The 24,405-nt window shown below is 46.8% G+C and overlaps 1 protein-coding gene across 2 annotated transcripts in view; it reads left to right on the forward strand.

The window, feature by feature from the left end:
* Nucleotides 1-24,405, forward strand: part of SEMA4F (ssemaphorin 4F) — a 143,275-nt gene that overhangs the window by 50,495 nt on the left and 68,375 nt on the right. For both annotated transcript variants that reach the window (XM_073343166.1, XM_073343167.1), the window contains exons 2-3: nucleotides 5,949-6,100; nucleotides 14,819-14,882. In XM_073343166.1, coding sequence (XP_073199267.1) covers nucleotides 5,949-6,100; nucleotides 14,819-14,882 — 216 coding nt within the window. The remainder of the gene's footprint in view (nucleotides 1-5,948; nucleotides 6,101-14,818; nucleotides 14,883-24,405) is intronic.

Here is a 24,405-nt window from a genome sequence, read left to right on the forward strand (position 1 = left end):
CCCTGAACGGGGGTCTCTCTCCCTTCAGGATGGGCCATGCAGCCTCACCACCTCCTAGACTGAATCTGGCTCCAGCTCTCCTGCTTCACACCATGAGCTCTGCCCAGCTAATCCACACTGAGTTGGACCCCAGTCACAAGACTTGCCCACAGCAAGGTGACAACTTCCCCTCATGTCCTGTTTCCCCTGGAGTGGACATAACACTTAACAGAGCAAAGTGCAGAAGGAAGCTGAGGTGCATACAGAACTCCTAAAAATCTTAGAGAAAATTCCCACTTTGTCACACACAGCACAGGTAGCTTTTACTTTTATGTAACTTGTTCAGTGGGTCATGGGTCACTTGCAAGTTTGAACTGGAGTAAATTGTGGAGTCTTTGTAACCTTGAAGTCTTCAGATCAAGATTTGAGGACTTCAGGTAACTCAGCCAGAGGTTATGGGCCTATTACAGGAGTTGTGTGAGTGAGGTTCTGTGGCCTGCGATGTTCAGGAGACCAGACTGGATGATCGTGATGGTCCCTTCTAGCCTTAAGGTCTATGAGTCATTGGGCTGGCTTGCTCTGTAGATTCGGATTAATTGTAAGAGCCCATGTTCTGGGTTGTTCTCCAAGTAGCTGATGAAGTGGAGCCAAAGGTGGCCAGAGTCTCCTGAGTTGGCTCCTTCCTTCAGGGACTTCTGGTGGAGTCCAGGATGATCTTTTCTTCAAGGATACCATTTCCCACCAGGTTATAGGATCCTGGAAATGAGAGAGGGAAAAAGGTGTCCCACCTTCATGTGCTATTCTATGTGATGCAGTGGGTGTTCTGTTCTATCCAAGAAACTAAGAGAACTGGCTGAGATTGCTGGACTGCTAATGTTGATTTTTCAATAAGTATTGGCACACTGAGTGTGAGTGGCTGGGGATTCCAGAAAACCGGAAAAAAGCTGATCTTGTGCCAATATCTAAAAAGGGTGTTCTGCGTAATTACAGGCCTTTCCATGTGACATTGGTCCCAGGCAAAGTAATGATATAGCGTGTGATTAATAAAGAATTAAAGGGGATAATATAATTAATGCCAATGCCAGTCAACATGGGTTTATGCACAATAGATAAAGGTAATAGTTGTGTAATGCAAGTAGACTTCTGTAAGGCATTTGACTCGGTACCGCACAACATTTTGATTAAAAATCTGGAATGATATAAAATTAACATGTTAAACTTTAATGGATTAAAAGCTGGCTAACTGATAGGTCTCAAAATGACAGGTTTCAGGGTAGCAGCCATGTTAGTCTGTATTCGCAAAAAGAAAAGGAGTACATGTGGCACCTTAGAGACTAACCAATTTATTTGAGCATAAGCTTGTATATAAATCTTCCCACTGTATTTTCCACTGAATGCATCCAATGAAGTGAGCTGTAGCTCACGAAAGCTTATGCTCAAATAAATTGGTTAGTCTCTAAGGTGCCACAAGGTCTCAAAATGTAATTGTAAGTAGGGAATCATCCCTGAGTGGGTGTGTTTCTAGTGGGGTCCCACAGGGATCTGTCTTGGCCCTGTGCTATTTAACATTTTTTTTATTAGTGACCTGGAAGAAAAGATAAACATCATCACTGAAAGTTTGCAGAGGACCGAAATATTGCAGGAGTGGGGAATAATGAGGAGGACAGGTCACTGATATAGAGTGATCTGGATCGCTTGGTAAGCTGGGTGAAAACAACCAATATGCATTTTAGTATAGCTAAATGTAAATGTGTACATCTAGGAACAAAGAATGGAGGCCATGCTTGCAGGATGGGAAGCTCTATCCTGGGAAGCAGTGACTCTGGAAAAAGTTTTGGGAGTTGTGGTGGACAATCAGCTGTACTTGAGCTCCCAGTGCAACATTCTCACCAAAAGTGTTAATGTGATCCTTGGAAAGACGTGGGGGAATCTTGAATGGGAGTAGAAAGATTTTTGCCTTTTTGTACTGAGCACAAACTGGAATCCTGTGTCCTGTTCTGGTGTCTACAATTCAAGAAAAATGTTGATAAATTGGAGAGGGTTCAGCAAAGAGCCATGAGAATGATTAAAGGATTAGAAAACCGGCCTTACAGTGATAGACTGAGCTTCTGGAATCTATTTAGCTTAACAAAGAGAATGTTAAGGGGTGACTTGATCACAGCCTAGGAGTACCTACATGAGGAACAAATATTTGATAATGGACTTTTCAATCTAGGAGAGAAGGATCTAACATGATCCAATGGCTGAGGGCTGAACCTAGACAAATTCAGATTGGAAATAAGTCATAAATATTTAACAGTGAGGGTAATGAATTATATGTAGCAATTTACCGAGGATTGCGGGTGGATTCTCTATCACTGGCAACGTTTAAATCAAGATTGCATGTTTTCTAAAAGAGATTGGGAATTTTTGGGAAGTTCTCCGGCCTGTGTTATACGGGAGGTCAGACTAGATAAATGCAATGGTCCCTTCTAATGCTGGAATATGAGTTCTTACTCAGTGCCTGTGACTATGGGGTATGTTTAGGGAGTACTGTCATTTTGCCCTAATTCTTGGGGTGTCAGGTTATGAAATTCTGTGGTTCTATAGATTCAAATCTAACTTAAAACATTTGGCTGATCAGAGCCTGGATCATGGTGCAAGTCCCAGCATGTTTGGTGGGTGGAGTTTTTGACACCTGTTCACTCTGCAGCTGTCTGGGCTCCTGCATGGTGAGCAGTCACTGTGTTGCAGTGGAGAAGTCACATGTGACCATGCAGATTGCTCACAGGCAGGGAGGGCAGGTGTGCTTAGGTGATGGTTTGGAATTTAGTACTCTTCACTTCGCTTGCAGCTGCTGGAATATTAAGCAAAGTGCTGATCTGAGACTCTCCTGTGTGGGGTGGATTTGAGTTCTTACTCTGGTTTGTTCAGCTTGATGAAGTGCATTAGCCCCATTGTTTGAGAAAATATCTTGTTTGTGGGCCCAGCATAATTTTCTTTCTTTAACTGGCTTTTTTCTTAATTTATTTTCCCCTGAGATGTGCTGGAAGTCTGTGTTTGTAAAGCAATGACATCAGATATCAAGTTGGTGGCATTTCTTTGCTCTCTTTACTGTGAAAGGACCTAAAGTGATATGAAGATAGTTGGGGGAAGGGAAGGAGGTTTTGTCAAATGCCAGCTTAGGCGGGGTCACAGTCAACCTTAACCGTAAAACCATCCTTAATCTTCCTGCAACTCCTGACTCATTCACTGCAGTGAGCTCTGCAATGAGGGATTCATTCCTTGAGCAGTGAGACAGAGGACATGCAGTGCAGTTGAAAATGGCAGATTTTCTATGGCTTACACAGCCAAAGCTGGATGGAGTTTCATGCTGATCCCAGGACAACGTTCCTGCGGCCAAACCTGGAGGTGATAGAGCTGTTTTGGGGGGCAGGGAGGGAGGTCAGAAAATGTTGGCACTGACCAATCTAACCTGTTCCCTAAGCTTGTTCTCAGAAATGGCTGCACAGTTAATGCATGTCACAGATAAAACTGAAATGAGAGGGTATAATGTGAGGCAACCTTAATATTGGGGTCAGTAGCAGTCCTCCTCCAATGTACTACTTAGGCCTGTTATCTCTTCGCTCCACCAAGTGTGACTTTTCCAGGGCTTTGTGCAGCCTGGCTCTAAATGTCCTGATGGTGACACCTCCACCACTTTTCTAATGGAAAAGAGAAAATCAGCTCTATCCCTGACCTTTGATGCAGTTAAATCCAAGACAGTGGGTGACTGGTGTAAATGTACCGGCTGCAGCTTCCTGGCAGCATCAGTCACCAGGGCAAAGCAGGGGGAGTTACTGGCAAGGAAGAAAAGACATATTCAGCAGACATGAAAGAAGTGTAAGCGAGGCAGAGAGACGTGCTATAGAGAGCAGAGTACTATGGAACAGGTGCTGCAGATGAGAGAGCTCTTGCAGCACCAACAGTGACATGGTTGTGTGAAGGGATGGAGGAGGCAGTTCTAGATGGGAGGGAAGGGAGACCAGAGAAACAAAAGACTTTTGAGCTCAGCTAGGGCACATGCCTGGCTGGTTTTAAAAGCTTAGGGGAATTTTGTACTTGATGCTGACTGAAGGCAGCAAGAGGAAACTCTGCAGCAGGTGTAACTGCACCTTAGGGGATGAGGCAAGAGAGACCCAGCCAGGGTTGCCTCTTCCCTGCCACCCAGCATCCCTTCAGAACCAGAACTGTGCAGGGGAAATCCCCCTTCTTGTACACTAGGATCCATGCAGTGCCACCCTGCCTCCATAACCAGGCAAATTTGGGGAGAAATTCCTGGGAGGAGCCAGCTGGAAACTGAAATAGGAGGAGCTGATCAGCAGCTGCAGCAGGGAGCACCCCACCCTGATGCCCCAAGGGCCTCGCTCCTCGGAGGTACTTGAGAGTTGCAATACTAGGTGGCACCCTGCTGTCTAGTGGAATCCTCAACCCTGTGCAATGCTTGGAGAGAGTGAGGTACCTAATAAGCCAGGAAGCTGTGCAGGGAGACATCTAAGCTAGCTAGGAGAGCAGTTGGGAGAGGAGAGGGGTGTGGGTACCGAAATGGCTGACCTGATGCACCTGGCTGACAGGCCCAGAGATTCTTGCCTCATTCAGCCTGGGATCCTCCACCTTGAACCCTATTCTAAAGTCAGGCTCCTAAGCCAGGCCAGCCCTGTAGGTAGTTCCTAGCCTAATAGTTAAGACCGCCTCTCTCACATGCTCACGCTTGATACCTCTCTCCCGCTTTTCTTGGGCCCCTGCTGGCTCTTGTGCGGGTGCCACCTGCCCTCCCCTCAGTGGTCTGCATCTGCCCTCCTTCTGTGGGATCTGACCAGTATCGGGTCTGAGGCATGCTCCGAGCATGCCCACAGGATCAGGGCCTGCTGGCAAGGGATCCAAACCTCTCAGCAGCACGTAGGCAGTTTTGTGCATATTGACCAACAGAGCTCGTGGGTCTCGTGGCGCTGTCGGAGCACATGCACGCTAGCGATGCAGGAGGGGAGGCAGGAGGATGGCTAGGGACTGAGAGGCAGCGGCGGCTTGCTGGTGTGCTGGGCTCGGACAGGAGCTACAGTAGCGAAGGGGAGATGAAATCTTTCTCCGGGCCCCCCTCTTGTCAGAGGGGCGTTGAGGCCAAGGGCTACGCTGGCAAAGTGAGGATGGTGGAAAGGCTGTTCAGGGCTCCCCTGGTGTTCTATTGGCGAGTTCTCATCGCCCCTTGCTGGCTCCCCTTGGAAGCTGCAGCAGGTAACAGCTAGATGTAGTGAGTCAGCTGCTGCCTCTTGCAGCCTGCCCTGCTCCCACTTGCACCCTCCTGCTGCACAGGGAGCTGTGGTGATCTCCCACTGTCTTAAGCATTTTCCCTTCATTTGTGTCTACACTCCAGGTTTTCCTTAACATTTCTCAATTACCACCTGTTCAGCTTCCTGGCAGGAGCAGCATGGAACGTCATAGGGCAGGGCAGGCCAGGCTCCTGCAGCCCCAGACCTTCTCCACTGTACTAGTCCGGCTTGGATCAGTGCTCAAGAGCACGGTGCTAAATGCCAGCACTCTTAGGAGAACTGCTTGAATTTGTGCACACTGTCAGTCCCACTGGGGCTGACGCCACTGCTGGACAGGGAGGCTAGGGGTGAAATGCCATTGCAGACCAGGCTGGTGAGAGCTGTGTATCAGCCTCACTGGGTCTCTGGGCAGTGGCAGGCTGAGAAGTGCAGTCTCGTGGTGGGGCATGCCGCTGATCTGTGCACATGCGTGTTCTCAGGCTGTGGGGGCAGGGGAGGGCAGCTAAAATTGTGCACTCTCTTTCCATCTGGATTGAAGCAGCAGGTAGCTGTTGGATCCCAAAGCTGAGCACAGTATTGGTGACCCCACTAGCCTGGCTCACACGGGTCAGCCTGTGTGGTGCTGGGTTAGGCCTTGCGTGCTCCATGCCCAGGACAGACAGTGTGCTTGCTCTCTGATTGCAGAGGTGCAGCAGATGGTTCATCGCTTCTTCCAGGAGGCCATTTCCAACTACAGCATCTTCCTGGTGGCCCCACAGACCAGGACTCTGTACGTGGGAGCCAAGAACGCCATCTTCGCCCTGCCTTTGGAGTCAGTCAACCAGCCTGCCAAAATGGTGAGCACAAGACCCAAATCTTATGGGGCCATCTGTAGCAGGGTGGGTGCATGTGGGGTGTGATCACACATGAGGGTTATTTAGGCTGGGGCAGGGGCTGCTTTCGAATGAGGGAGGTGTGTGTCTGAGCCAGGGTGGAGTCTACCTGGGTCGATTTCAGGAGATGCAACCAGGGAGTCATAGGGACTGGGGAATGTGGATGGGAAGTGGACCAGCATTGTGTACATCATGGAGATTACTGAGTTCTGTGGCACAGTCCATGGATGCATTGCTGTGAGGATGGGTAGGGGGTGCGGGTGCGCAGGGATGATACACTCAGGGTAGAGGTGCATTCTGGGGCTGTTGCTGTTGGGGGGTATGAAGTGAGTTTGGAGGAGGAGCTCTTGGGTGCTAGTTACCCCCTCCCCCACTGACTGAGAAGAACTAAAGCAAATGAAATGCATAGTCCAACAGTGCCTAAAACCAAACAACCGCACAACATAACTCTGGACCCATCTGCCAGCAGCACAAACCGCTCTTACAGGACTGCACCACTGCAGGGAGGGAGGCCAAACAAGCCACCTGCTCCTCCACAGTCCATGAGGCAGAATCATGGTCAGCAGGGCTGTTTCACTTAGTGAACTGGCTCATCAACCAATCTGGACACTAGACCCAAGCACCGATTGCTGTGACGAGCTGTCTGCACACTTTGCTAATAGATCAACTGAAGATGAATGGAACTGACCCCAGCCAGATCCTATTATCCACTCCATAACCCCGACTGAGAGTGGCCCTATCAGACATGCTGAAGCTCAAGAAGTTCCAACGATATTAGAACCTAATGGAGGATATAAATAACATAGCTGCCCACCGTTACCACACAGATCTTTGTAAGGAAGCACATTTATTCTTAAGGTGAAAGCATTACAGAAAAAATATATTAAATAAAAAAAGAACCTAAGCACATGCTAATAAACTTACAGAGCTCATTCCCCACCCCGTTCCAGCATGGGCTCTGGTAGGAGTCAGTCCTTCAAACCCCCCAAAAGGGTGTTTTGGTGGTTAACAGTTCATAACAGTTTTAGCTCAGAATAGACACCCCCATGAATCGGTTAGTTTTTCCTTTATACAGCTTGGCCTTTGATTTTTCAGATTCTAGGAGCATGTAATAGTAGACAGTGGTTCCCTCCTCGGGATGTAGCTTCAAATGACTGGATTTTTGCATACCCAGAGGAGGGAATTTGCGTTCATATTCCCCTAGATATTTCCCAGACAAACCATTTGACACTGTCTGTCCAAAAGTCCATTCATGTCAGACCCATTGTTCAATACAGTCCTTTGAAGTTCATAACACTTTCCAGGGCTAACATCCTGTGTCCCCTCCTAGAGAGGTCACATACAATCCTGGCCCACAATAACACACAGCCTTTGCATTTAATATAATGGACACGAAATATACTTCATATGATTTTTCCAGGATATTGCAGGAAATTGCTGTATTTGTCACAGCCAGAACTAAAACATCTTTGGAATTTCTAAATATTATAGATAACTTTCTAACTCAAAATGTGTTGCACCAAGTATGGGGAATTCTATATTAGCCCTCATCTTGACCGATAAAGAGGAACTGATCACAGAACTAAAAATTAATGGTAGCTTCGGTACAAGTGATCATGACTCGATCACACTTATAATGTGCAAACAGAATAAAATCTGCCACTGCCTCCTTTCTCTGGTGACGTCTGGCCCCCCTTTTGTCCCCCACCTCATGTGCCCTTCTGCAGCATTGCCAACTCTTTTTTGTGATTTTATTATGAGTCTCGTAACACTTGGGGCTTTCATAATGACCCAGCTCCTGGAGACAAGTGAGTATGTGAGGGACTCGGCTGGCATTTTCAGAAGCCCTCAGGGTTTGGAGAAAAGTTTGCAAATGTGACATGCTTGAACAGCTCAGAAACCAGAGAGAGCAAGAGCTCAAACTTGGCTTAAAAATCATGAGATTACTTTATAAAAAAATCTCATGACTTCTTGCGGCCTGGGTCGTGGTCTTTGAACTCCTGGGTGTGGCTGTACCGGAGGTGTCACAATTTTGCCCTCTCTCCATCCAGCTCTCTGAGACCTGCAGGACCCAGCACTGCTGTCTGCTGGCAGATTCTCTCTCCCCTCCCGCCCCTCCATTATTCACACCAGGATCTTTTGGGGGCTATATCAAGTATCTTCTGTCCTGCCACTTTCAGTCCCCACCTTCCCCCTCCCCCTCCATCAGGTCTTTCTCTCCTCCTGGTAGCTCCTCCTTGACCACGTCCCTCTGACTTTGATGCCTGGATCTCCCTCTTCTTCAGGGCCATCAGCCTCCTCCTAAGGTCCCTGTGCAATATCCAGTTTCCTGCAATATCTGTGAAGTATCTCATTGAATTAGTTTTTTTCTTTGGAGTCCAATTCATTAAATATAAAGGTTGTGTGGTGTTGTGGTCCAGGATTCTACCTGACATCTCTAGGGGGGATATGAGATATGAGCCCTGGAAAGTGTTATGAACTTCAAAGGACTGCATTTAAACAATGGGCCAGACAAGAATGGACTTTTGGACAGACAGGGTCAAGTGGCTTGTGTGGGGAATATCTAAGGGGCAGTGAATGCAAATTTCCACCTTGGATTATGTAAAAACCTTCCCTTTTGAAGCTATGCGCTGATAACCTGTTCCTGGAATCTGAAGATCAAAGGCGCAAGCTATATAAAGGAAAGACTAACTGATGCTTGGGGTGCTAATGCTGAGCTAAAGCTGTTATGAACTTGTAACCCCAGGAAAATTCCTTTGTGGCATTTGAAGGCCTGACTCCTCCTAAAGTCCTCACTGGAGTTGGAGGTGATCTCTGATAAGCTTATTAGTATGTGTAGGATCTTTTACTGTTCTAATGTTTTCTCTGTAATCCTTTCACTTTAAGACTAAATGTACTTCCTTAGAAAGAGCCGTGTGGTAACTTAAACTATGAGCAATTATGCTGTTTGGAGCCTCTGAAGAGGAAGCAAAGTGAGGATATTGGCTTGTTGAGACAGGCTGGCTTGCTAGGAATATGCGGTGCTGTTATAGCCCTGTTGGTCTCAGGATTTTAGAGAGACAAGGTTGGTGAGGCAATACTTTTTTATTGGACCAACTTCTGTGGGTGAGAGCTCTGCTTCAGGTCTGGGAAACTCCGGGAGTGTCACTGCCAGGAGTAACATGGGACCATGCAGCCTGAAAAGACCCTGGTCAGGAGATGGAGAGAAATGCGGGTCTCTGCCCAAGAGAGGTGACAGCTGAGGAGCTGTGAGCCTACAGTGGGTTTGCTCAAGGGAGCACAGAGGAGACAGCCCCATCTCACCTACTAGCCTCCCATCTCCACTTTCCTGCCTCTTCTCACCCCTCAAGGCTGGATCAAGTCAGTCACTTTCCCAGCCAAGAACCTCACCATTTCTGCATTGCCACTCTGGCCACTGTCTTGTTTCCGAGTAACAGCCGTGTTAGTCTGTATTCGCAAAAAGAAAAGGAGTACTTGTGGCACCTTAGAGACTAACCAATTTATTAGAGCATAAGCTTTCGTGAGCTACAGCTCACTTCCTCAGATGCATATCGTGGAAACTGCAGCAGGCTTTATATATACACAGAGAATATGAAACAATACCTACTCCCACCCCACTGTCCTGCTGGTAATAGCTTATCTAAAGTGATCATCAGGTGGGCCATTTCCAGCACAAATCCAGGTTTTCTCACCCTCCACCCCCCCACACAAATTCACTCTCCTGCTGGTGATAGCCCATCCAAAGTGACAACTCTTTACACAATTTGCATGACAATCAAGTTGGGCTATTTCCTGCACAAATCCAGGTTTTCTCACATCCCCCCCACCCCTATACACACACAAATTCACTCTCCTGCTGGTAATAGCTCATCCAAACTGACCACTCTTCAAGTTTAAATCCAAGTTAAACCAGAACATCTGGGGGGGGGGTAGGAAAAAACAAGAGGAAACAGGCTACCTTGCATAATGACTTAGCCACTCCCAGTCTCTATTTAAGCCTAAATTAATAGTATCCAATTTGCAAATGAATTCCAATTCAGCAGTTTCTCGCTGGAGTCTGGATTTGAAGTTTTTTTGTTTTAAGATAGCGACCTTCATGTCTGTGATTGCGTGACCAGAGAGATTGAAGTGTTCTCCGACTGGTTTATGAATGTTATAATTCTTGACATCTGATTTGTGTCCATTTATTCTTTTACGTAGAGACTGTCCAGTTTGACCAATGTATATGGCAGAGGGGCATTGCTGGCACATGATGGCATATATCACATTGGTGGATGTGCAGGTGAACGAGCCTCTGATAGTGTGGCTGATGTTATTAGGCCCTGTGATGGTGTCCCCTGAATAGATATGTGGGCACAATTGGCAACGGGCTTTGTTGCAAGGATAAGTTCCTGGGTTAGTGGTTCTGTTGTGTGGTATGTGGTTGTTGGTGAGTATTTGCTTCAGGTTGCGGGGCTGTCTGTAGGCAAGGACTGGCCTGTCTCCCAAGATTTGTGAGAGTGTTGGGTCATCCTTTAGGATAGGTTGTAGATCCTTAATAATGCGTTGGAGGGGTTTTAGTTGGGGGCTGAAGGTGACGGCTAGCGGCGTTCTGTTATTTTCTTTGTTAGGCCTGTCCTGTAGTAGGTAACTTCTGGGAACTCTTCTGGCTCTATCAATCTGTTTCTTTACTTCTGCAGGTGGGTATTGTAGTTGTAAGAAAGCTTGACAGAGATCTTGTAGGTGTTTGTCTTGTTTCCATTAGCATCGCTCATTCCAGTCCATTGATGTCCATGGCCTCTCTGCAGGTCTAGCTCCCTCCTCCACTGAGTGTTGTAGAATCCCTCTACCGAGAGGGATACAAATGGTTGATTTGTTTTTTTACTTAAATACTTTTCTAAAAACACTTCAAATTTAATTTGAAATGGTTGCAACCTATACTAGGGCCTAGACTTACTCTAATTGATATCATTTAAATAAAATAATACTCACGCAGTATGTTTGCTGCCAAAGTCTTAAAGTTAGAGCCCTGAACTGGTGGAAGTCAGTAGCGTAGCCGGGGGGGAGTGGCCGCTCCCCCACTGAGCACAAGTGGCGCCTTCTTAATATTTTGGCGCCTTTTTTCATTTTTACTCACCCGGTGGCACTCCAGGTCTTCAGCGGTGGGACCGGCACTTCAGCAGTGGGGGCCTTCAAGCGCTCCGGGTTCGTTGGCGAGGGCTTTCACTCGCTCTGGGTCCTCGGCGGCATTTCGGTGGCAAGGGCCTTCGGTGCCGCCAAGGACCCGGAGTGCCGCCCGGTGAGTACAAGTGGGTGGCACCTTTTTTGTATGTCCGCTCCCCCTGTTCATTCCACCCGGCTACGCCACTGGTGGAAGTCACTGGCTGAGCACCTGGGTCCAGAGTTTGCGGAAGTGCTTAAAGAGCAGGTTCAGAAAGAATATTTGCTTCACTTCAGTTTATTCAACTAGTTTATTCAAGGTTGAGAAGCTGATTGGGAGTTGAAAAAGCTGGACCATTTATTTTCTTCTTTGAGTGACTGCACATGTCTGTTTGACTTAAGCGTATGTGTACTCAAGCCAGAGAGCTTTCTGTAGCAGTATCTGTCAGGGTGGAGCATATGCCCTGTGCTTCCTCATGCCTTCAGCCAAGGATATAGAAGGCAGAGCCACCCTGAACCTCCCTCAATTCCTTCTCACTGCTTTTGGCTACAAGTTGGAGCTGCTTGTAAGGATTTTAACATTTTGTTGTTGTTGCAAATAATAGATAGTAGTTGGTGTGAATAGTTAACATAGATAGTTTGAGTAGCAGCTGTGTTAGTCTGTATTCGCAAAAAGAACAGGAGGACTTGTGGCACCTTAGAGACTAACAAATTTATTTGAGCATAAGCTTTTGTGAGCTACAGCTCACTTCATTGGATGCATTCAGTAGAAAATACAGTGGGGAGATTTATATACGCAGAGAACATGAAACAATGGGTGTTTTACACACAGTAAGGAGAGTGATCACTTAAGATGAGCTAATACCAGCGGGGTGCGGGGGAGGAGGAAACCTTTTGTAGTGATAATCAAGGTGGGCCATTTCCAGCAGTTGACAAGAACATCTGAGGAACAGTGTGTATGTGTGTGTGTGTGGGGGGGGAATAAACATAGGGAAATAGTTTTACTTTGTGTAATGACCCATCCACTGCCAGTCTCTATTCAAGCCTAAGTTAGTTGTATCCAATTTGCAAATTAATTCCAATGCAGCAGTCTCTCGTTGGATGCTGTTTTTGAAGTCTTTTTGTTGTAATATTGCGACTTTTAGATCTGTAATCGAGTGACCAGAGAGATTGAAGTGTTCTCCGACTGGTTTATGAATGTTATAATTCTTGACATCTGATTTGTGTCCATTTATTCTTTTACGTAGAGACTGTCCAGTTTGACCAATGTACATAGCAGAGGGGCATTGCTGGCACATGATGGCATATATCACATTGGTGGATGTGCAGGTGAATGAGCCTCTGATAGTGTGGCTGATGTGATTAGGCCCTGTGATGGTGTCCCCTGAATAGATATGTGGACACAGTTAGCAACGGACTTTGTTGCAAGGATAGGTTCCTGGGTTAGTGGTTCTGTTGTGTGGTATGTGGTTGCTGGTGAGTATTTAAGCAAGGACTGGCCTGTCTCCCAAGATCTGTGAGAGTGATGGGTCATCCTTCAGGATAGGTTGTAGATCCTTGATGATGCGTTGGAGAGGTTTTAGTTGGGGGCTGAAGGTGATGGCTAGTGGCTTTCTGTTATTTTCTTTGTTGGGCCTGTCCTATAGTAGGTGACTTCTGGGTACTCTTCTGGCTCTGTCAATCTGTTTCTTCACTTCCGCAGGTGGGTATTGTAGTTGTAAGAATGCTTGATAGAGACCTTGTAGGTGTTTGTCTCTGTCTGAGGGGTTGGAGCAAATGCGGTTGTATCGTAGAGCTTGGCTGTAGACAATGGATCGTGTGGTGTGGTCAGGGTGAAAGCTGGAGGCATGTAGGTAGGAATAGCGGTCAGTAGGTTTCCGGTATAGGGTGGTGGTTATGTGACCATCGCTTATTAGCACTGTAGCGTCCAGGAAGTGGATCTCTTGTGTGGACTGGTCAAGGCTGAGGTTGATGGTGGGATGGAAATTGTTGAAATCATGGTGGAATTCCTCAAGGGCTTCTTTTCCATGGGTCCAGATGATGAAGATGTCATCAATATAGCGCAAGTAGAGTAGGGGCATTAGGGGACGAGAGCGGAGGAAGCGTTGTTCTAAGTCAGCCATAAAAATGTTGGCATACTGCAGGTACCCATAGCAGTGCCGCTGGTTTGAAGGTATACATTGTCCCCAAATGTGAAATAGTTATGGGTGAGGACAAAGTCACAAAGTTTCAGCCACCAGGTTTGCCGTGACATTATCGGGGATACTGTTCCTGATGGCTTGTAGTCCATCTTTGTGTGGAATGTTGGTGTAGAGGGCTTCTACATCCATAGTAGTTAGGATGGTGTTTTCAGGAAGATCACCGATGGATTGTAGTTTCCTCAGGATGTCAGTGGTGTCTCGAAGGTAGCTGGGAGTGCTGGTAGCATAGGGCCTGAGGAGGGAGTCTACGTAGCCAGACAATCCTGCTGTCAGGGTGCCAATGCCTGAGATGATGGGGTGCCCAGGATTTCCATGTTTATGGATCTTCCCTTGCAAACACACCATCCTCCCTGTCACATGATTATCACCTTAGACACCTTCCTCTCCCCTCACACCCAGACTGTTTTTCCTAAATAACACCTCTAAGATCCAGCTTTTTTCTCTGTTCACACTGGGAAAACCCTCCTGGCCCCTCTCCACTCTTATGACTGCAATTCCCTCCTCTCCAGCCTCCTGGACACTCACCCCACACCTCATGCATTCTGCTCATCTTACTGGCCAGGCACTTGGAAAAACCTACCCCTTCCACGAGTCCCTCTGCTGGCTTCCCATGTTCTACTGCATCAAATCATCTTCCTTGTCCTCCCTTTGGGTCTCTTCCCAGCCCCCTGCTTCTCTGCTTTCTCATCTCAGTTGTCCCTCTCAAACTCCAACTTGTCTGCCTGTCGGGTAGCGTCTCACACTTTGCTTTCTCCCCACCACCCCACATTTGTAGCACCCTCAAGATCTACTCCTGCACTCTAAGTGCCTTTCCCAGACCTAAGCAAGAGCTCTATGTAGCTCGAAAGCTTGTCTTTCTCACGAGCAGAAGTTGGTCCAGTAAAAGGTATTACCTCACCCACCTTGTGTCTCCAGTACCCTAGAACCAACATGGCTCCAGCAACACTGCATACAGCAGCTGTAAGTAGTCAAGCAGTTAACTATAGATGGGCTGAGTCTGAGCTGGGGTAAAGGGTTCTTATTTAAAATATATGCTCTGGTTCAAATGGGAATGATTGTGTTGATGTTCTCTGGCTTGTGTTGTATAGGAGACCAGACTAAAGGATCACAGTGGTCTGTTCTGGACTTAGAATCTGTGACAGTGAAGGAGTCCATGTTGGCTTTGGCTGCTCTTTCCTCCTGTCTGTGTTTGTCAGCTGCTTGGGCAAGGAGTGTCTCCCCAGTGCCGGTGCAGTACCCAGCAGGGTGGGCTCCAGTCCTGTGTGCAGCATAGGCAGTTCTGGGTGGGTGGCCTGCAATGCGCGAAGGATAATTGACATTGAAGTTTCTTGCTTTTTTTCAGATCTCCTGGGAAGTGCCTAAGAATCATCGAGATTCCTGCACAAGGAAGGGAAAAAAAGAGGCAGGTACCGGGGTAGGGCAGGGCTGTGGGGCAGCCCCTAGTACAGGCGAGTCTCATCTTACGCTGGGGTTACGTTCCGCAGTCCAGTTCCAGCTTCTGGCAGTCAGAGATTTAGGAACACCCAGAGCATGGGGCTGTCTCCCTGACCATCTTGGCTATAGCTATTGATGGACCCATCCTCCATGAATTTACCTAATTGTTTTTTAGAACCCAGTTATACTTTTGGCCTTCACAACATCCTGTGGCAACAAGTTCTGCGTGTGAAGAAGTAATTCCTTATTTTAGTTTAAAACTTACTGCCTATTACTTTCATTGTGTGACCCCTGCTGCTTGTCTTATGTGAAGAGATAAATAACACTTTCCTATTTACTTTCTCTGTGCCATTCATAATTGAATAGACCTCTATTGTATCTCTTCTTTTTCTCTTTTCTAAGATAAGCAGTTCCAATCTATTTAATCTCTCCTTATATGGACGATGTTCTGTTCCCCTAATTATTGTCATTGCCCTTCTCTTTACCTTTTCCAATTCAAATACATCTTTTTTAGATGGACTGACCAGAACTGCACGCAGTATTGAAGATGTGGGCGTAACATAGATTTACATAGTGGCATTATGATGTTTTTCTGTCTTATTATCTATCCCTTTCCTAATGGTTCCTAACATTCTGTTCGCTTTTTTCACTGCCGCTGCACATTGAGCGGATGTTTTCAGAGAACTATCCACAATGACTCCAAGATCTTTCTTGAGTGGTAACAACTAAATTAGACCCCATTGTCTTATATATGTAGTTAGGATTAGGTTTTCCAATGTGAATTACTTTGCACTCCTCAATGTTGAATTTCATCGCCACTTTGTTGCCCAGTCACTCAGTTTTCTCAGAGCTCTTTGTAACATTCTGCTAGTGTGTTTGATATTTTTGATACATCTAGGAACAAAGAATGTAGGCCATACTTACAGGATGGGTGACTCTGTCCTGGGAGGCATTGACTCTGAAAAAGATTTGGGGGTCATGATGGATAATCAGCTGAACATGAGCTCCCGCTGTGACCAGAAGAGCTAATATCCTTAGATGTACATATAAACACAGCAAACTCGGGTAGGAGCAGAGAGATTTTTACCTCTGTTTTGCACTGATGCAACTACTGCTGCAATATAGTGTCCAGTTCTGTTGTCTACCATTCAGTTTATCAACAGCCTTCTTGGAGAGAGCTCAGAGAAGAGCCACAAGAATGATTAAAGCAGGGATTCCCAAACTTTTTGCCGGCGCAACCCCATTTTAATGATTTCTTCCCAGGACCCCAGACAGCATGGAGGATGCCATTTTGTAGAGCAAAATGTCATCCTCCGTACAGCGTCACCTCGCACACATGTTCTGCACAGTAGAGATTGCCATGACCCTATTTGCTGATGGTGTGACCCCATTTGGGGTTGTGACCCAGAGTTTGGGAACTGCTGGATTTAAGGATTAGAAAACATGCATTATTGTGAGAGGCTGAAGGAACTCAATATATTATCTTAAAGAGAAGGTTAAGGGGTGACTTGATCAAAGTTTTTAAGTACCTACATGAGTAACAAATATTTAATAATGGGCTCTTCAATTTAGCAGAGAAAGTTATAACATGATCCAATGGATGGAAGCTGAAGCTAGGTAAATTCAGGCTGGAAATAAGGTGTAAAATTTGGACTAAGGGTAATTAGCCATTGGAATAATTACCAAGGGTCATGCTGGATTCTCCATCACTGACAATTTGTAAGCCAAGACAGGATGTTTTTCTAAAAGTTCTGCTCTAGGCATTATTTGGGGGCAGGTCTCTGGCCTGGGTTATACAGGAGGCCAGACTAGATGATCCTAATGATCCCTTGTGGCTTTGGAATCTATGAATTTGTGGTAGGGAAATGGGAATTTTCACTTGTCCCTGATGCTCCCCAGAGTCCTGGACAAAGGGACCCCCAGGCTATCATAGCTACAGAGTTCTCTTCCTCTTGAGCTGCTCTGGCCATGTTCCTTCTCTCTGTATACCCCTTCACAGGCTTTGTCCACCCTGTCAGGTCTCTGCATAATGCAGCCTGAGTCTCTCCTCTCCCTCCCACCTGTCTACTTCAGCCTGCTTCATGCCCTCTGTGCTTCCCCAGTTGCCTGCCCCTTTCTCTTGATGCCAGACAATCTCCTCTCCCTCTTCATTAAAACCACATGGAGCTTATCAGCAAATTCCTCGCTGCCTCATCTGAACTGTGCTGATCTGGGTCCTGGGCTCCATGGGGCAAGGGCTGTGTGGTGATGGAAAAAGCAGGATGATAAACTCCTTTTCAGTCAATTAGGGACTAAAGAGGGTGTTAAATAGAAGGCCCAGATAAGTTGCATGAACTGACTGGCACGCCAAGGCACCAAGATCGCCTCCTATACGCCTCGGTACCTTCACCTCCATGACACCAGGGCTCTGAGGTTAGAGAAGCTCATTTACAAACCTCACCAGTACAGTGCTCACCATCTTGGCAATGTCAGGCCCTGGTAGCGAGTCAGTCTTCTGGACACCATAATCCTCCAGATTTCTGTCCTTGGAGGATCTGTTTGTACTGAGGAACAGGAGTCTCCCCTGCTATGGTTCTTTAACAGGGTCTCTTCCCCAGGACCACTCAGACAGATTGAATCCCAGTTGGACCTCCAGCCTTGGTACTGGCAACTATGTCTGAGGCTTCCCCTTCAGCCCAGGGGATGATTTTTCTTCAGACTCATAGGTCTTGGTACAGGGATCTTTTTTGGTACCTGACCACCACACGCACTTGTCACGGACTCACAGGTCATGCCCACTCTTGGCTCCATACGGTCCCTGGGGAGAACCCCCTTCAGTGTAACAGCCCTTCTTGGTGGTCCACTCTCTCTTGGGGGTTAAGCTCCTCTGCCTCCTGGAACCACACCTCTCTGACCCTTAGCATGTCTGTCTCTCCCAATGGGCCCCCTTAGGGAGTCTACTTGCTCTGGACCCCTGGGGCCTCCACTCCCAGAGGGACTAATGCAACCCTGTTCTCTAGGCCGGAGCGACTCTCAGCCAGTGTAAAACAGGAGGGTTTATTGAGCGTCTGAACACAGCATAAGAAACTCTCAGGGCCCTCAGACCTGGCCTCCCTCAGCACAGTACATCTAAGTCTCCCCTGGATGCAGGTGGGCTCTGCCTTTTTTCTCTCTCTCTCTGCCCTCCCCCTCCCCCCCAGTCCAGAGACTCTGCACTTTCCAGCTAGGCATCCTGGCCCCAACAGCTCCTCCCCTGTCCTTTGTCTTCTGTCCCAGGTAAACAGGTTGCTGGGGCCCTCTCTTCCATCCTTTGTTCCCCTCTGGCTGGAACTGATTGGTCATGTCACCGGGGTTCTCTCTCCTCAACCCTTTGTCCTCCCCCGGCCAGAACCAGCTGACGGCCAGGCTGGGGTGGGCCTCTTAATCACCAGTTGTTAGGGTTCCCCATCTCCAGGCTGTTTTCTGCGGGTCCTGGCCAGTAGGCAAGGTCACAGCTGGTTCTCTGCAACAACAAACCCTCTCCCATCACCTTGCTAAACATGCAGCACACAGGGAAACTGGGGTGTGCACCCACTATTCATGTAAAACACTACAAAAATCCCCAACTTCGTCACACCACTATTCTCTTTTGGACCTCACCAGGTATCCTCAAGCCAGAGGTTGTGACTGTCTGTGGTCCTCTATCCACCCACTCAGTGGGGTTGCTGCAATCCCTGGTCACCTCAGTGAACAATTTGATAGGGTTCCAACCAGAAAGAGACCCAGTGCCCACTGGTACTGCATCATTCATAGGCACTGACTAACCTTCAGTACCACAGGATCGCCCTCCCTTACCTTATGTCTCCTCAGGAGACATCCAGGAGCAGGAGGACACCCAGATGGAGGGAAACTCGCTCTCCCTTCATTCCTGGGAGAGACAGTAATGCTTCATAGAATCATAGAATCATAGAATATCAGGGTTGGAAGGGACCCCAGAAGGTCATCTAGTCCAACCCCCTGCTCAAAGCAGGACCAATTCCCAGTTAAATAATCCCAGCCAGGGCTTTGTCAAGCCTGACCTTAAAAACCTCTAAGGAAGGAGATTCTACCACCTCCCTAGGTAACGCATTCCAGTGTTTCACCACCCTCTTAGTGAAAAAGTTTTTCCTAATATCCAATCTAAACCTCCCCCACTGCAACTTGAGACCATTACTCCTCGTTCTGTCATCTGCTACCATTGAGAACAGTCTAGAGCCATCCTCTTTGGAACCCCCTTTCAGGTAGTTGAAAGCAGCTATCAAATCCCCCCTCATTCTTCTCTTCTGCAGGCTAAACAATCCCAGCTCCCTCAGCCTCTCCTCATAACTCATGTGTTCCAGTCCCCTAATCATTTTTGTTGCCCTTCGCTGGACTCTCTCCAATTTATCCACATCCTTCTTGAAGTGTGGGGCCCAAAACTGGACACAGTACTCCAGATGAGGCCTCACCAATGTCGAATAGAGGGGAACGATCACGTCCCTCGATCTGCTCGCTATGCCCCTACTTATACATCCCAAAATGCCATTGGCCTTCTTGGCAACAAGGGCACACTGCTGACTCATATCCAGCTTCTCGTCCACTGTCACCCCTAGGTCCTTTTCCGCAGAACTGCTGCCTAGCCATTCGGTCCCTAGTCTGTAGCTGTGCATTGGGTTCTTCCGTCCTAAGTGCAGGACCCTGCACTTATCCTTATTGAACCTCATCAGATTCCTTTTGGCCCAATCTTCCAATTGGTCTAGGTCCTTCTGTATCCTATCCCTCCCCTCCAGCGTATCTACCACTCCTCCCAGTTTAGTATCATCCGCAAATTTGCTGAGAGTGCAATCCACACCATCCTCCAGATCATTTATGAAGATATTGAATAAAACTGGCCCCAGGACCGACCCTTGGGGCACTCCACTTGATACCGGGTGCCAACTAGACATGGAGCCATTGATCACTACCCGTTGAGTCCGACAATCTAGCCAGCTTTCTACCCACCTTATAGTGCATTCATCCAGCCCATACTTCCTTAACTTGCTGACAAGAATACTATGGGAGACCGTGTCAAAAGCTTTGCTAAAGTCAAGAAACAATACATCCACTGCTTTCCCTTCATCCACAGAACCAGTAATCTCATCATAAAAGGCGATTAGATTAGTCAGGCATGACCTTCCCTTGGTGAATCCATGCTGGCTGTTCCTGATCACTTTCCTCTCATGCAAGTGCTTCAGGATTGATTCTTTGAGGACCTGCTCCATGATTTTTCCAGGGACTGAGGTGAGGCTGACTGGCCTGTAGTTCCCAGGATCTTCCTTCTTCCCTTTTTTAAAGATTGGCACTACATTAGCCTTTTTCCAGTCATCCGGGACTTCCCCGGTTCGCCACGAGTTTTCAAAGATAATGGCCAGTGGCTCTGCAATCACAGCCGCCAATTCCTTCAGCACTCTCGGATGCAACTCGTCCGGCCCCATGGACTTGTGCACGTCCAGCTTTTCTAAATAGTCCCTAACCGCCTCTATCTCCACAGGCTTCCACCACCACCTTATGCCAGTGACTTTCAGGCCTTCCACCTCATAGATATTAAGGTCAGAAGGGACTATTATGATCATCTAGTCTGACCTCCTGCACAATGCAGGCCACCAAATCTCACCCACCCACTCCTGCAATAAACCTCTCACCTATGTCTGAGCTATTGAAGTCCTCAAGTCATGGTTTAAAGACTTCAAGGTGCACAGAATCCTCCAGCAAGTGACCCGTGCCCCATGCTGCAGAGGAAGGCGAAAAACCCCCAGGGCCTCTTCCAATCTGCCCTGGAGGAAAATTCCTTCCCGACCCCCAATATGGCGATCAGCTGAACCCTGAGCATGTGGGCAAGATTCACCAGCCAGATACCCAGGAAAGAATTCTCTGTAGTAACTCAGATCCCACCCCATCTAACATTCCATCACAGGCCATTGGGCCTATTTACCATGAACAGTTAACAATCAATTAATTGCCAAAATCATGTTATCCCATCATACCATCTCCTCCATAAACTTATCGAGTTTAATCTTGAAGCCAGATAGGTCTTTTGCCCCCACTGCTTCTCTTGGAAGGCTGTTCCAGAACTTCACTCCTCTGATGGTTAGAAACCTTCATTTAATTTCAAGTCTAAAATTCCTGATGGCCAGTTTATATCCATTTGTTCTTGTGTCCACATTGGTACTGAGCTTAAATAATTCCTCTCCCTCTCTGGTATTTATCCCTCTGATATATTTATAGAGAGCAATCATATCTCCCCTCAGCCTTCTTTTGGTTAGGCTAAGCAAGCCAAGCTCCTTGAGTCTCCTTTCATAAGACAGGTTTTCCTTGGATCATCCTAGTAGCCCTTCTCTGTACCTGTTCCCGTTTGAATTCATCCTTCTTAAACATGGGAGACCAGAACTGCACACAGTATTCCAGGTGAGGTCTCACCAGTGCCTTGTATAACGGTGCTAACACCTCCTTATCTCTACTGGAAATACCTCGCCTGATGCATCCCAAGACCTCATTAGCTTTTTTCACAGCCATATCACATTGGCGGATGATAGTCATTCTGTGGTCAACCAATACTCCAAGGTCCTTCTCCTCCTCCATTACTCTCCAGCTTATAACTAAAATTCTTGTTATTAATCTCTAAATGCATGACCTTACACTTCTCACTATTAAATTTCATCCTATTACTGTTACTCCAGTTTACAAGGTCATCCAGATCCTCCTGTATGATATCCCGATCCTTCTCTAAATTGGCAATACCTCCCAGGTTTGTATCACCCGCAAACTTTATTAGCATACTCCCACTTTTTGTGCCGAGGTCAATAATAAAAAGATTGGTCCCAAAACCGATCCCTGAGGAACTCCACTGGTAACTTCCCTCCAGCCTGACCGTTAACCTTTCAGTAGGACCGCTGTAGTCTCCCCTTTAACCAATTCCTTATCCACCTTTTAATTTTCAAATTGATCCCCATCTTTTCCAATTTAACTAATAATTCCCCATGTGGCACCGTATCAAACGCCTTACTGAAATCCACTGCGTTTCCTTTGTCTAAAAAATCTGTTACTTTCTCAAAGAAGGAGATCAGGTTGGTTTGGCACAATCTACCTTTTGTAAAACCATGTTGTATTTTGTCCCATTTACCATTGACCTCAATGTCCTTAGCTACTTTCTCCTTCAAAATATTTTCCAAGACCTTGCATACTACAGATGTCAAACTAACAGGCCTATAGTTACCCAGATCACTTTTTTTTCCCTTTCTTAAAAATAGGAACTATGTTAGCAATTCTCCAGTCATACGGTACAACCCCTGAGTTTACAGATGCATCAAAAATCCTTACTAATGGGCTTGCAATTTCATGTGCCAATTCCTTTAATATTCTTGGATGAAGATTATCTGGGCCCCCCAATTTAGTCCCATTAAGCTGTTTGAGTTTCACTTCTACGTCAGATATGGTAATATTTACCTCCATATCCTCATTCCCATTTGTCATGCTATCAGTGCTCTTTGGACATTTTAAATATCACCCCTCGGGGAAAAAATTGCCCTTGCAGTAAATGATGCTCTGTTACTGCCTGCTTGCACAGTCTGGCAAACACCTGCCCCTATCCAGCTTGCCCATAAGGGGCAGATAAAAAGTACTGTGTTCTGGCCAAGGGAGCAGAGCATTTATTTTTTTCACTCCCAGTTCCTTGGTGGTGGATGTGGCTAATGAAAGGAAAAGGCAGGCCCATTCCAGACCCTCTCCTTATGATAAGGAGTCCAAATGTTTAGACCCTCCTGGCTAGGAAAAGCTACTTCTCAGCAGCTCTTCAATTTTGCTGGCAAACTACCAAGCCATGTTAGTGAAACAGGACTTCAACACACATTCCAAGTTCACGCATTGTATTGAACATCTGCCACAGGACGAGAATGAACCATTTTAGGGCCTTATTTCAGACTGTCAGTTGGTAGCCAAAATCTCCCTCCTAGAAGCCATGAATACAGCTTCTAGAGCCCTAGCCACTGCTGTGGTTATTCAAACAGCATCCTGGTTCCAGTCTTCCAGTCCCCCGAGAGAGGGGCAGAATGAAGTTGAAGGTCTTCCCTTTGAAGCATCCGAGCACTTCAGCTCTGACATCGACGCCTCCCTCCACACTCTGAAGGACTCGGGAGCTACCTTATGGTCTCTGGGAATTTGTTCCTGAAACAAAGAGACAGTTTGCTATAATGTCTGAGCGCTACTAATCTAAGCCATTCCAGTACAACCAACAGCAGGCTTTTCCCAGACCTTTGGACTTTCAGATAAGGAGATCTAGTGCTGTAGAAAGTGCTGGTCCCCTTTTCTGAGGTCATCATCCATGCCTTCCTCTAAGAAATAGTTCTGACATCTCTGAGAGTCTCAAGCAACCAACCTTCCCAGGTTCTGTGATAAACGATCCATCCAACTGCCATTTGGAGATCAGCTATTCCACTTCCTACCTGCCTGGGAACAAATTAACTCGGACAGATTTTGGAGGTGGTCAGCATGATCAGATCTGCAGATGACACACAGTTAGGTAGAGTTGCCAACACCACGAAAAACAGTTAAAATTCAAAGGGATCTTGATAAATTGGAATACTGGGCTGGAGGCAAAAAAATGAAATTCAACGAAGACAAATCTAAGGTGCTACGTTTAGAGAAGAAAAACCAAGTACACAAATACAGAATGGGGGGATAACTGGCTTGGCAGCAGCACCGCTAAGAAGGATCTGGGAGTTGTGGTGGATCACAACCTCAACATGAGTCAACAATGCAATGCTGTTGCAAAAAAAGCAAATGCCATTTTAGGTTGTATTAACAGAGGCATAGAATGCAAGTCACGGGAGGTGATCGTACCACTCTTCTCTGCACTTGTTAGGCCTCAGCTGGTGTACTGTGTCCACTTTTGGTTACCAATGTATAGAAAGGATATAGAGAAACTGGAAAGGATCCAGAGGCAAGTGACAAAGATGATCAAAGGAACAGACGCCTAGGGAGGTCGTGGAAACTCCTTCACTGGAGGTTGTCAAAAAGAGGATAAAGAGCCATCTGCCTTGGATGGGTCAGACACAGCAAATCCTGCATCTCAGCAGGAGGTTAGACTAGATGACCCTTTCAGTCCCTTCTAGCCCTATGGTTCTATGATATGTTTATCAGTCTAATTAGCACAATTAGCAATTGACAAACATTACAAACCAACAAAACAGACTGAGCTAATACAAAGTGTCCAGCACTATAATAAGGATACTCACATCCTCTTTTGTGAGGAAGCCCTGTAATGGGTAAGATGACCCAGGAGTGGTCCTTTGGCCTTGCAGGTTCCAGGAAATCTCCCTGGAGTGTACTGGCCAAGAGCCACCTTTTATCATAGATTAGCTAATGCCCATCATACCTACTGCATATTCAGTAGGGGTTTCAGCCCTTTTTCCTTATTTGTATTTCCTCACCCTACTAATGTTGGGGTGCCCTTCTTCCATAGGTCATTAAATCCATTACCCCAAA

Source organism: Lepidochelys kempii, chromosome 4 (assembly GCF_965140265.1).
Source record: "Lepidochelys kempii isolate rLepKem1 chromosome 4, rLepKem1.hap2, whole genome shotgun sequence".
Taxonomy (NCBI): Eukaryota; Metazoa; Chordata; order Testudines; family Cheloniidae; genus Lepidochelys; species Lepidochelys kempii.